Source organism: Triticum aestivum, chromosome 2A (genome assembly GCF_018294505.1).
Source record: "Triticum aestivum cultivar Chinese Spring chromosome 2A, IWGSC CS RefSeq v2.1, whole genome shotgun sequence".
Taxonomy (NCBI): Eukaryota; Viridiplantae; Streptophyta; class Magnoliopsida; order Poales; family Poaceae; genus Triticum; species Triticum aestivum.
Window position 1 is genome coordinate 392,826,369 of NC_057797.1, and position 11,783 is coordinate 392,838,151.

The window sequence follows — 11,783 nt, forward strand, 5'->3', positions numbered from 1 at the left end:
ATGGAAGTTTTCTAAGGACGGAACGTACTCAGCTTCCTCGGCTTACAAGGCGCAATTCGAAGGCCTCACCTCCTCTGATCTTGTCCAGTCAGTGTGGAGTGTGTGGGCTCCGCCGAGGTGCAAATTCTTTGCTTGGCTGGTTCTTCAAAATAGGGTCTGGACATCAGACCGCTTGATCCGTCGTGGGTGGCCCAACTGCGGCTTGTGTCCTCTCTGCAAGCAAGTGCAGGAGTCCGCGGCCCACCTTCTCTTCCAATGTCGCTTCTCTTTGCGAATCTGGAACAACATTCTCCCGTGGCTCGGAATGCACCACATCTCTACTTCTTCTTGGTCGGCGAGCGCTTCGGTCAAAGGATGGTGGAACGATGACCTTCAGATTCGTCTCGGCTCGCCCAAAGCCCTTGCCTCATTGATGATGCTCATCTCATGGGAGATTTGGTCCGAGCGCAACGCGAGAGTCTTTCGCAACGTTGCAGTCCCTCCGGTGGTAATCATTAACAAGATCAAGCAAGAGGTGTCGCTTTTGGGCTTTGGCAGGTGCCAAGCACTTGGGTATTGTAATGCCGCGAGAGTAATCTTTTACCTTCTGCCGCTTGCGGCTTTGTCTGAAACCTTCTTCTTAATCAATGAAATGGCAAATCTTTTGCCTCCTTTCAAAAAAAAATGGTGAGAACAAGCTTCAACCCAGGCAATCGATGATCCTCATTGCTGAAATTGTTCGAACTTTAGAGATCCCGGAGACTGTTCGGGAGAGGATGCAACCTACAGTTAGATGGGCAGCCCCGACGCCAGGGTGGATCAAGATCAATGTCGACGGAGCAATGTACGGGTGTAGGCGGCACTGGTATGGTGGCTCGAGACCATGCGGGTCTCTTTCTTTCAGCAAGGTGTGTGAAGTATGATGGTATTACTGATCCGCTGAGCTTGGAAATTCTGGCGTGTCGTGATGGTATGTTACTAGCAATAGAAAAGGGATACAATTCAGTTATCATTGAGACAGATTGTCTCGATGCAAAGAGCATGTGGGAGGCAAGGTTGGAAGGACGTTCCATAGGTTTTCATATTCTGCAGGAAATGCAAACTGAACTACCTTGTTTTCAGGGATTTGAGCTTCGGTATGTTAGCCGGAATGCAAATAATGTAGCACATGGGTGCGCTAAAGAAGCTCTAGGCATAGGAGATGTTTTAACATACTCCCTCCGTTCCCAAATACTTGTTTTTCTAGGCATTTTCTAGGCATTTCAAATGAACTCAACATACGGATGTATGTAGACATATTTTAAAGTGTAGATTCACTCATTTTGCGCCGTATGTAGTCACTTGTTGAAATCTCTAGAAAGACAAGTATTTAGGAACAGAGGGAGTACTATTTTGTAATCCCTGGCTTTCTGAGTGGTCTTCTACACCGCTGATTGAATAAATTCCGGAGTGCAGAGCTTCAAAAAAAAAAGACTAACCTTACAACAGTAGGTGTAAACTGTTCAACATGATAGCCAATGGTACACTTGATGATCCAACTCTTCTTTTTGTTTCACTCAGGTTTACAGATGAGCAACAAAAGCTGTGACGGAACTCTGGGTCAATGCGAAAACGGAATAAGATTATAAGAATGTTCGCCATGAACCGAGATGAAAAGTCCAGTCTAGCCTTGGAAAGTATCGTCAGCAACTGGCTGGCTATCAACAGGAATATCCAAGCTGTTTTCTTCAGCTTCTGTGGTCACCTCCCTTACATCAGATACTTCAGAGGAATGAGGATTTTCCCACTCCGTATCCCCGATCGTACGTATATCGACTCCCTCGTCATCCAACTCGACTATGTTCTCCGCAATGGGTATCAGGTCTGTATCGCTTAAACAAGCCTTATCCACGTTATCTTCGTCCATGTCCATGTGCTTTGAAGTAGAGCATAGCTCTGACCTTTCCTCACAGATTTGTTTTGTGCTAGTCTCTTGCCTGCAAACAACAGATATCCAAATTATCCATCAAATTTCTTTTAGAATAATCTCATTTTACACGGAAGCAAGAGAGATTAAAATAGCATATGATGTACTCGGAACCTTTGTATTTGTGATTTTAGAGCATCCAGGAGAGCTAAGAGTTCTTCTTTTTCTTTCGCAGCAGACTCGAGCTTACTCACAGCTTCCTTTATTCGCATGTCAGCATCGGCTGCTGAAACCCTAGCTTTCTCTTCAGCTCTCACGACAGCTGCTTCTAAAATGACAGCATTTCCTCTAGCTTTTCCAAGTTCAGAGCGCCACATCTGAGCTTCTTGAAGAGCAGAATCTCTTTCCTTGAGTAAATGCTCTCTTTCTTCAGCAAGAAGCTTTGACTTCTCTTCTGATTCCCTTAGCTGTTAACATAAAAGCCAGTTCAAACTAAAAATAAAAATGTGTCAGTTCATATACTTAACATGAACTGTGCTCATCAGGTGCATAAAACATAAATCATAGGAACAAAATCTGGTCTATAGGGGGGTAAAAGTATGAAACAAATATGTACTATAAGATGAATAATGTATAGAGATCCACGAAGTGGTTGTTACCCTAAGCAAGGACAATTCAACTTGATTTTCCTGATCTTGTTTCAGGCGTTCAAGTTCTGAAGATAAAAATCTTCTTGCTTCATCAATTGCATGAGCAGCAGAAGCAGCAGATTCAGCTGCCTCAGCAGTCTCCTGTAATTTATCTGTAATCTCCCTGATGGTGGAATCCCGTGCACGGATATCCTGCAATAGCTGGTGCAGTTCATCATCTTTAACTCGAAGGGTCTCCTGTCGTAGCAATGTGTAGCACATCACAAATAAGGAAAGGAAAAAACTTTAGTATCCAAAAGAAAAATATACATTCTAGACGATCAAGAACTAGTACCATACAAGACAGCACAAAAAGTACTAAATTCATCCATCGTATGAGAAGCAAATGCTCTGGCATGGCCTTCCAGGTATATTGCCAACTTTCGCATCACATGATTGCTAGTTACATCCCCAATAGTTGTTCAGTGAAACACGCTGAAGCATGTTCGCCTGTCTTACCAACACTATAAATGGCTTTCAAGTTTCAAAGTGAAGATTCAATTGATCAGAAATTTGGTTTGTTATCAGAAACTCGGCCTCGTAGAAGTCAACTGGTCTGATAAATTATGGAATTAATCAATCACTTATTTTAGGAGGAAGCATAGTCTAACAAGTGAATAGCAGATCAACTGACTACATCAGGAATATTTTCGTATTTTGTTTAAAGGAGACAACTGGGTGTCAGATCAATTATCTACAAAAGAGGTCCTGTATTCATCAATAAGTTTCTTATGCAACAAAATGACTAAACTTTAATTTAGGTAATCCTTCATTGGTAGTTTGAAGAACAGCATACCATCATGATTGTGAGATCATCTAATTGACCTTTACTAAGTTTATTTGTAGTTGAGCCTAAAGCTGCCCGCAGGGAGATCTTCATCGCTGCTTCTACCTCTTTGGATGCTTCAATCGCAGTTGCATTGGCCACAGCCACAACAGTAGCAACTGTTCCCAATTTTGCAGAACCATTTCCACCCAATGAATCCACCGCCTGTTTATGAGCCTGTAGGACCAACTGAGTTGCACTGTAGGTAGATAAGAACTTTTATCAGATTTCAAGGGTCATACTAAAGCCCCACAGACAGTGAGTAAAATAACTGAAATAAACAAATGGGTAAAAGAATAGCAGAAAGCACCAAATGCAAGCCTTTAGCCAGATTATAGCCTGTTAGCTTGCTTACATAGTTATGCAGCAGATATTTCACGAGTTAGCATATTTACATAATTATGCAGTCGATATTACACGAGTTTGTTCCTAACGTTGGACAAGTGGGCACATATTGCCACTAGCAATTATTGTTTTGAAACAAACGGTACATCTCAGTTCTTCGGGAGCAAAGGGTCAAAGAATTTAAAGAGGGTGCCTCCCAACAAGGCAAAAGTAAATCGGCCAACCATTTGATGAAACAACTACATATTGGTGCTTTCCTTAAGCACAATTTCTACATTAGTAAGCAAATAACAAACAGAACTAATGCAAACATGAGATGTTTCAGGAGAAGACCAAATTTATACAGAACAATATGTAAATAAGGGTACATGTCATGCAATATATCTTAAATTCTTCACAGTCCAAGTGGCTCGAAATTTGTAGAGAAATTCTAAGAGTACGAATATGAGAGGGTTGTGTTAATTGATGGCGATAATAGTGCATGGAGCCACATGGCCCATGTATAAATGCCAATATACATTTTAGGGTTCTTCTAGAGTTACAACCGCATATTCTAGACTGGGAAGGTGTTATGTCAGTGATAAATTAAATGCAGTAAACCACAGAAGCAAAGGTGTTTACTAATATGGGTTTATGTAAAAAGGGAGCATGGGTTCTCTCAACGATGTTAACTACAAGAACATATCAATCGTCACTTTGTTTTGAAATAGTTCATAAAAAAGAATATGATGGTACTTCCAACATCCATTTAATCTATATAAAAATATCTGTTAGTAATCCCATGAATAGTGGTCAAATCAAGTGCAATGACAGGCCACAGAACACAAGCTTACTGTAAAGTAGATACCCATGCTCTTGCAGCGCTGGGAGTTTCTGCACAAAGAAAGTACTCCTTTTTCTGTGGAGTCCCAATATCTATAACACTAGTCAATTAACAAAACAATTGATCAAGCCCATATATGATAATAAAGCGAACAAAATAACCTAGAGCTACTCCATAAGGATACATACACAACATCCTTCATATTTTGGCAGTCCACTGCATCAAGTAAAACATGAGGCCATTCAGTGCTTTTACTACCACAAGTCTGAAAATAATAATGAAATAGCAATGAAGCAGAGATCATACTGAAAGTTGGTAGGTGACAAAGTGACGGTGCTTGTTGAATCGAACACAATTATTCCCCTCACAGTTGTATCACTTCTACGAACCCTAAATCATTAGTTAAATTATGAGATCTAGCATTCTCTTTTTCAAATCTTCATCTGTTTTTAAAAGAAAAGGAGTGTGTAACTTCCACTCCATACTTGTATTCCATCTTTCCAGTAGCTGGATCAAGTATAACCCACCGCTCATTCCATTTCCTTAGCTGTCAATTGAAGTAAAATTTATCACAAACGAATAAAATGGATGTGCTGGAATATAATAGCAATTTGTTGTGTATCATTATTGTTACTATAACTGCAAAACCAGAATATAATATGGAGACGACTAAGTAACTCAAAGTCTTAAATTCAAGAAACTGTGCTAACAAAACATAAAGGGAACGGACATTAACTTTGCATCAACCAGCAGGGTTGCACAGTAGATAGCCCTACTGGTAGAAACTAGGGTTCTACCCGGTCTAGGGCGTAGCCTGTAAGGGAAGGAGGCAGGAGGTCGGAGCAGATTGCGCGGCGGCCGGCGGCTGGGCGCCGTCCTTGCGGCTGGTGCGACGGCGGCGGACGCAAGAGGCGGCTAGGGTTTAGGTCTCCCGGCTCCCTAAGGGAAGCCGAGCAAATACTGATTGCTTCTTGCTTGATTAGATTGATACATCTCCTCTCCTTATATAGAGAGGTTTACTTGACTCCTAAGCAAACGATCCTAATACGATAAGATAATTGGGCTAAGCCCTTAATAATGATTTAAGATACTTGGGCCATAACCCACTGGGCTAAGCCCTAATATGCTGGTCATAACACTTCTCCCCGCCTGCACAAACAGCTCGTCCTCGAGCTGTAAGGTGGGGAAGCGCTTGCTAAACTCCTCGAGGTGATCAACCAGCGTCAAACACCTTCGCGACAGCTGGGGCGGCAAGGTCGGCGGCGACGGCGTCCTCCGGAATGTAGTCTGCAACCTCCAGGTAGAAGAGTCGCGGGCGGGCGTGGCCGGGCGTATAGGGCTCGTCGCAGTTGAAGCACAACCCTTGGCGGCGACGCTCGAGTAGCTCGACCGAGGTGAGCCGGCGGAACGGGCGCGCCGCGGTCGCGGAGAGGGGTGCCGCGGAAGACTGAGCAGGCCGACCTTGAGCGGGATCTGGCCAGGGTAGCGACCCAGTGGCCCGGGACGGTGACTCCTGCTGGACGGCCACCGCGCAGCGCTCGAACGCGCGGGCGTAGTACATGGCCGTCTGGAGATCCTGGGGTCCCCGAAGCTCCACGTCCACGCGGATGTGATCCGGAAGTCCACCGACAAAGAGGTCGGCCCGCTGCTGCGCCGTCACACCCGACGTGTGGCATGCCAGGGCCTGGAAACGGTCGGCGAAGTCCTGAACCATGGAGGTGAAGGGAAGGCAGCCTAGCTCCTTCAGGCGGCTCCCACGGATCGGGGGCCCAAAACGAAGGAGGCAGAGCTCGCGGAAGCGCTCCCAAGGGGGCATGCTGCCCTCGTCCTGCTCGAGGGCGTAGTACCAGGTCTATGCCGCGCCACGGAGGTGGTAAGGGGCGAGCTAGGTGCGCTCCGAGGCGAGGGTGCACTGCCCGCGAAAGAACTGGTTGCACTGGTTGAGCCAGTTGAGGGGGTCCTCCATGCCGTCATAGGTAGCGAAGTCGATCTTGGCAAACCGCGGCGGTGTCTGGGTCAGAGCGCCGTGTCGAGCTGGCTCGAAGGTGCGGAGCAGCGAGGCGGGTGGCGCCTGGTCAGAGTACTCCGGGTAGGGACTCGCGGAGCCGGATGGCCCGCCGGACTGCGGAAACGGGGTCGGCTGCTCCGGAGCCGTGGTGTAGACCGGCGATGGCGAAGACCCAGCCGCCCAAGCTGGTAGTGGCGACAGGGAGGGCGGGAACCTGACCTGGTGTATCGGTAGGCCGGCCGGTGACGGCAGTCCGGAGCTGGGCAAAGGTGGCGCCTGGAGTTGCAGCGGCTGCTCTGGAGAGTGGGCGGACGCGGAGGTAGCCGCGGTGGCAGTAGGGGGCCACTGCGGCCAGAGGGGAGCTGCGGCTGGGGGCGGCTACAGGTGCAGCAGCGGCGGTGGCAGCCCGTTGTGGTGCCCCGCCTGGAACAGCAGCAGCGGTGTCCCGCCAATTGCAGGCGCGCCCTGGGACGGCCACGGCAGCCAGAGCTGGGCGCCGTCCTTGCGGCTGGTGCGACGGCGGCGGACGCAAGAGGCGGCTAGGGTTTAGGTCTCCCGGCTCCCTAAGGGAAGCCGAGCAAATACTGATTGCTTCTTGCTTGATTAGATTGATACATCTCTCCTTATATAGAGAGGTTTACTTGACTCCTAAGCAAACGATCCTAATACGATAAGATAATTGGGCTAAGCCCCTAATAATGATTAAGATACTTGGGCCATAACCCACTGGGCTAAGCCCCTGATATGCTGGTCATAACACCTACATCCAGATGTGCAACTTAGTGGTACCTGAATTAAATACCAGAAGTGTGTGTATGCTCCTTCCCTTGAATGAGAATTTGCACAAGTTCACCTGTTGCTACTTAGGGCATCTCCAACGCAGGCCCCTAAAACACGCATCCGTCCATGGACCGGTCCGGATATGGGTCCGGACATTGATACGGGAGCCAGCCATCCAAAGATAGCCGCAAACGTCCGGTCACATTTGATGCAAATTTAAACAAACTGGACAACTTTCATTCAAACTTAAATAATTTTAGATAAAGCCAGATGATTTTCATCTAAGTCGGAGCACATTCATTACATTTTCAACATCATCATCATCTTACGAAACCTTTTATCCCAAACAAGTTGGGGTAGGCTAGATATGAAACCCTTTCACGAGGACTTCCCAGGAGGTCACCCATCCTAGTACTACTCTCGCCCAAATGGGTTTCATACCCAAAAGACTGGCTAGTTTTTACGTTGGCTCGCCAAGCCTATCACAACCCTTAGATATGAAACCCTTTCACGAGGACTTCCTAGGAGGTCACCCATCCTAGTACTATTCTCGCTCAAATGGGTTTCATACCTATGGGACTGGCTAGTTTTTACGTTGGCTCGCCAAGCCTATCACAACCCTCCTCCTTTACCCGGGCTTGGGACCGGCTATGCCTAGAAGACATAGGCGGAGTTATTACATTTTCAACATATTTCAACTAAATCCTATTCTAACCTAGTCTTAGTAGTCTAAATGATCGTCGGCGCCCATTTCCCACGACATGCCTTCCCCATGTCCGGCAGCAAGCTCACCAGACGGTCGTGAGCCCCGAGAAATGAAGCTTCAACGGGAAAGGAGGAATAGCCTCCACAAAGCGGGCAAGTTCACCAGTCGGTAATGAGCTCACCAAGTTTAGCTTTAGCTTCAGCGAGGGGAAGAATAGTGGCCTCCTCCTCCTCCACAAAGCGAGCAAGCTCACTGGCTGTGTGGCCTGGCAAGGTGATGGTGGTGGCCTTCCTGGGACCCAAGCGCCGCCGGCCTCCCATGTTCTACTCTTCCTCGCTATTGGTGGCGGCCGTGGACGTGTCGGCCTCGTCGTCCTCGGTGTCGTCGTCAAATTCCTCCACCGCCGCGTCGATCTCCACGGACATAGCTTCTTTCTCCGGTCGCAAGACACGGAGCAGCCATCGCTCGTGGCGGATGTCACGGGCAGCGCGTTAGGACGGGAGCAACGCCTTCTACTCGTCCATGTCCGCCACAATGCCCGTTCCAGCGATTTTCTCCTCCGCGAGTCGGTGCTAATGAGGAGCCGGAGGTTGTACCGTTAGTCGGCCTACGTCTGCCAGAATGCCTCCTCCCGCTCTTCCATTACCATGTCAGTGCAGTGCACACGCGCCTCGCCCATGGTGATGCCAGCCTGAACCGCCGAGGGCGGTGGCGCAGGCTAGTCGTCCATTGGCTCGTCCACGTCGCTGCCCTCCGGAGAGTTCGCCGGCAAGCCAGCCTGTATCCGGCTGGCTCGGCGGGCCTGCTAGCTGGCCTCAATACCAGAGAGTTCCTTCTTCTGTTCACCAGAGAGGCTGTCCCACAGGGCTTTGGAGCTCAAGGCCATGGCGGGTGTGGTGCACCAAGGAGCAGATCAGGAGAGGACAGGTGTGATGCCGTTGTTACCGGGCACCTGGCCACGTTTAAATAGCGGGGGGATGCCACGTGCCAAGCGGCGGGGTGTTTAATGCCAGCCGACAGGCAGACGAACGTGTGGCACTCGCATGCAGGCGCCGGAGTAGGTTCCTCGACAAACGCACTGGTTTAATGGAGGGAAACGGACAGACGGATGCCGTTTATATGCGGAGAGAAGGCACGTGCAGCGGCCGGCGCGCCACTTCAATGCCGGCTCCAGGCCGCGTCCGCTCTGGGCCGGCATGAGGGCGAGGGAGTTACAGCCGCAAACAACCCCCCCCCCCCTCCCCCGCCCCGGTTTGCTTCCAGTATGCGGGGAAAAGGATGTCCGGACTGCTGGTGGATGGACTACCGCGTTGGATAGCAAAACACATCCGGACCACCTGGTCCAGACGGATGCATGCGGTTTGAAGGTCCACGTTGGAGATGCCCTCACTACAGCTATAAGAAGGCTGTTTTCATGCTTGAGAGACGAAAATTTCTAGTTCACAGCATAATATCGACGAACTACAAGCACACAAAGTAGAACAAACACCCTTGGCAGCTTGTCATCAACACTCAACACCACACGGCATCATCATGTTGATCGATTTGAAAGTTTGAATGGCTGGACTTGTCAGGTATGGATTTAGTAGACCAGAACCAGAACCAGAACCATCCAAGTAAGAAAGTGTGAAATGAAAGGGGGGACAGAAATTACTGTATCGGATCGCTTCAAGAGAGGGCCCTGGAGGATATGGCGGGTGGAGGTGGAGGAGAGCTGCCGCCTGACCCGCTCCAAGCTGCTCTCCATCTCCCCTACCATCTGTACCCATCATCACAAGGGCAAAATCCCAGACAGCTTGAGTGAGATTCCTTGCGGTGTGAGGAGATGGAGTCGAGACGCGAGAAATCTCGTCGAGCTCGATCCAAATCGATGCAATCCCGGGACGAGGAAGAACTCACCGTGCTGCGCCCGCCGTTGGCGTTGGAGTCCATGGCCGGAATGGATGGATCAGGGGGGTGGAAGAGGATCGAACGAACGATGCCGGGAAAAAATGATGATCTGTAAACTCTACCAGTAACTCTGAAAACCGACACGAAGTTTTTCTTGACTCTCTCAGATGGACTGGCAAAGATCTGCTGCCTTCGTACTTGTATTACGTGTTCTATTATTTACGTGTACGACTGCAGAAAACGTACAATATAACTCAACCTCCACTATGGCTAGGTTCGATGCGAATCAGGTTCCAAGGAAAAAAATAGCGCACTATACAAAATAGCATCGTACCTGAAAATATGCTATTAACGTGCTAGCGTGCTATTAGTGAAATATTATATATCGATTAATTTAGCGAGATAATTTTTTACACGCTATAGTGTGCTATTAGCAGCGCTATAGCGTGCTATTTTTTTCAGTGCCTATAACACACTAATAGTCTATATTAAGCCATAATATTTTGTCGTAGCACGTTTTTTTTATTGCTCCTACCTCGACTTGATTTCCACGATATCGTCCGCTACAAATATGCGTACATGCCCCGCAGACGACATACACCACCCTCACCCCCACCCCCGTGTCGCCTCTTCTAGGCGACACGGGAGACAACCCCGTCGGCGGCGCCACCCCCTCCCCCCCCCCCTTCTCCCCGGTCGCCCCATCCTTCTCGTCTCGTTGCCGTCGGAGGAACCTGTTGGCGAAAACCGAGCAGGCTCCAGGGAGGGTGGTGGCACGGCATCTTCCTGGGAGGCACGAGGCACATATCTGATGTGGCGGCGTGGCTGTGGCGGATTCATCCATGGCGTCGTGGTGGCTGCCTTGGGTCGGCGATGCCTGGGAGTGGCGACGCAGTGATGCGTGTGGTGGTGTGGCGTCGTTGGCATGGGGTTGTGTGCATGGGCATGGGCCCGATCTGGGTCCTCTCTGGACCTGAGGTGGGCGGGTAGGGCTGGCAACTAGCGGCACCTTTGGTACGCTGGCAGTGGTGCCTACTTGCGTTGGTGAGGGTGGTGCAAGGAGTTGCTGCTCTCGCGTGGGAGTTGCAGCGTGGTGGCTGTTGCCGGTGGTGTGCGTCATGTTGCCCGATCCGATCTCGGTGTGGATGGTGCGAAGCTGTGTGGGGGCTGCGGCGGCGGTAGCATTCAGCGCTTGGGGCGCGAGCGGGAAGCCAGGGTGGCGGCCACGGGCTATGGGCCATGGCGTATTGGTCATGGTGGTGGCCGGGAGTGGCTCATCCGACGGATCCCATCTGGTTGAAAGTCCCGACGCGATTGAGTTTGGTGGTCAACAACGAAGGACGCGGGGCGCATCGAGAAGGGCTCGGATGATCTCCATGCTCAGGGGTGTTCCTGATCTACAGGATTTTTTAGATATGGGAGAGTTCCAGGCGAAAGCCTTAACTCGACTCTGTCGGTGCGTCGACGATGGCGCTTATGGGTGTCGCTTTCCTCCTTGGAGGCATCGTCGTGGAACTCCTCTTCCTCTACGAGGGGCTTGGGCTCTCCAGGTGAAAACCTAAGCTCCAAATTTTCTCGAGCGGGCGACAGTGGCTTCTTCGTTGTTTCCCTCTTGGGGGCGTTTCTTGGGAGAGGTAACTTGTGCTTCATGCGGCCCCGGACGGCTGATGTGCGTCGAGGAGGCGGACTCAAAAAGGGATGTGCGCGGTGGCTCCATGGTGCGGGGTGGCGGCTCCGCCTTCGGTTGGGTGGCAATCTTTGGCCACTTGGGTGGCAGGTTTGTCGGCTCGGTCGACACATCCCAACGGGGGCGGTTGGACGATACGTCGGG

The 11,783-nt window shown here is 49.8% G+C and overlaps 1 protein-coding gene across 2 annotated transcripts; it reads right to left on the reverse strand.

Annotated features, from left to right (window-relative positions):
- Positions 1-1,437: 1,437 nt before the first annotated feature.
- Positions 1,438-10,163, reverse strand: LOC123188777 (kinesin-like protein K39). 2 transcript variants are annotated; one of them, XM_044601020.1, is made up of 10 exons: positions 9,962-10,163; positions 9,717-9,821; positions 5,054-5,115; positions 4,875-4,958; positions 4,753-4,784; positions 4,579-4,660; positions 3,371-3,599; positions 2,545-2,772; positions 2,060-2,352; positions 1,438-1,955 (listed from the first exon to the last, which is right to left on the reverse strand). In XM_044601020.1, exons 1-10 carry the CDS (start codon positions 9,992-9,994, stop codon positions 1,643-1,645), a joined length of 1,461 nt encoding a protein of 486 aa, XP_044456955.1. In that variant the 5' UTR covers positions 9,995-10,163; the 3' UTR covers positions 1,438-1,642. The 2 variants fall into 2 exon arrangements, with proteins under 2 accessions (XP_044456955.1, XP_044456956.1); XM_044601021.1 differs by lacking the exon at positions 9,962-10,163 and having other exon boundaries at positions 4,579-4,668; positions 4,757-4,784.
- Between the last annotated feature and the right edge of the window lie 1,620 nt (positions 10,164-11,783).

Bases quoted from the DNA above. Each gene is read 5' to 3' on its own strand.
- LOC123188777 (XM_044601020.1), bottom strand. From the start codon at position 9,994: ATGGACTCCAACGCCAACGGCGGGCGCAGCACG. The intron at 4,785-4,874 runs GTATGATCTCTG...TACTTGATGCAG, and splicing joins TTGTCACCTACCAACTTTCA to TGGACTGCCAAAATATGAAG. The intron at 3,600-4,578 runs GTAAGCTTGTGT...ATCTACCTACAG, and splicing joins GCATGGGTATCTACTTTACA to TGCAACTCAGTTGGTCCTAC.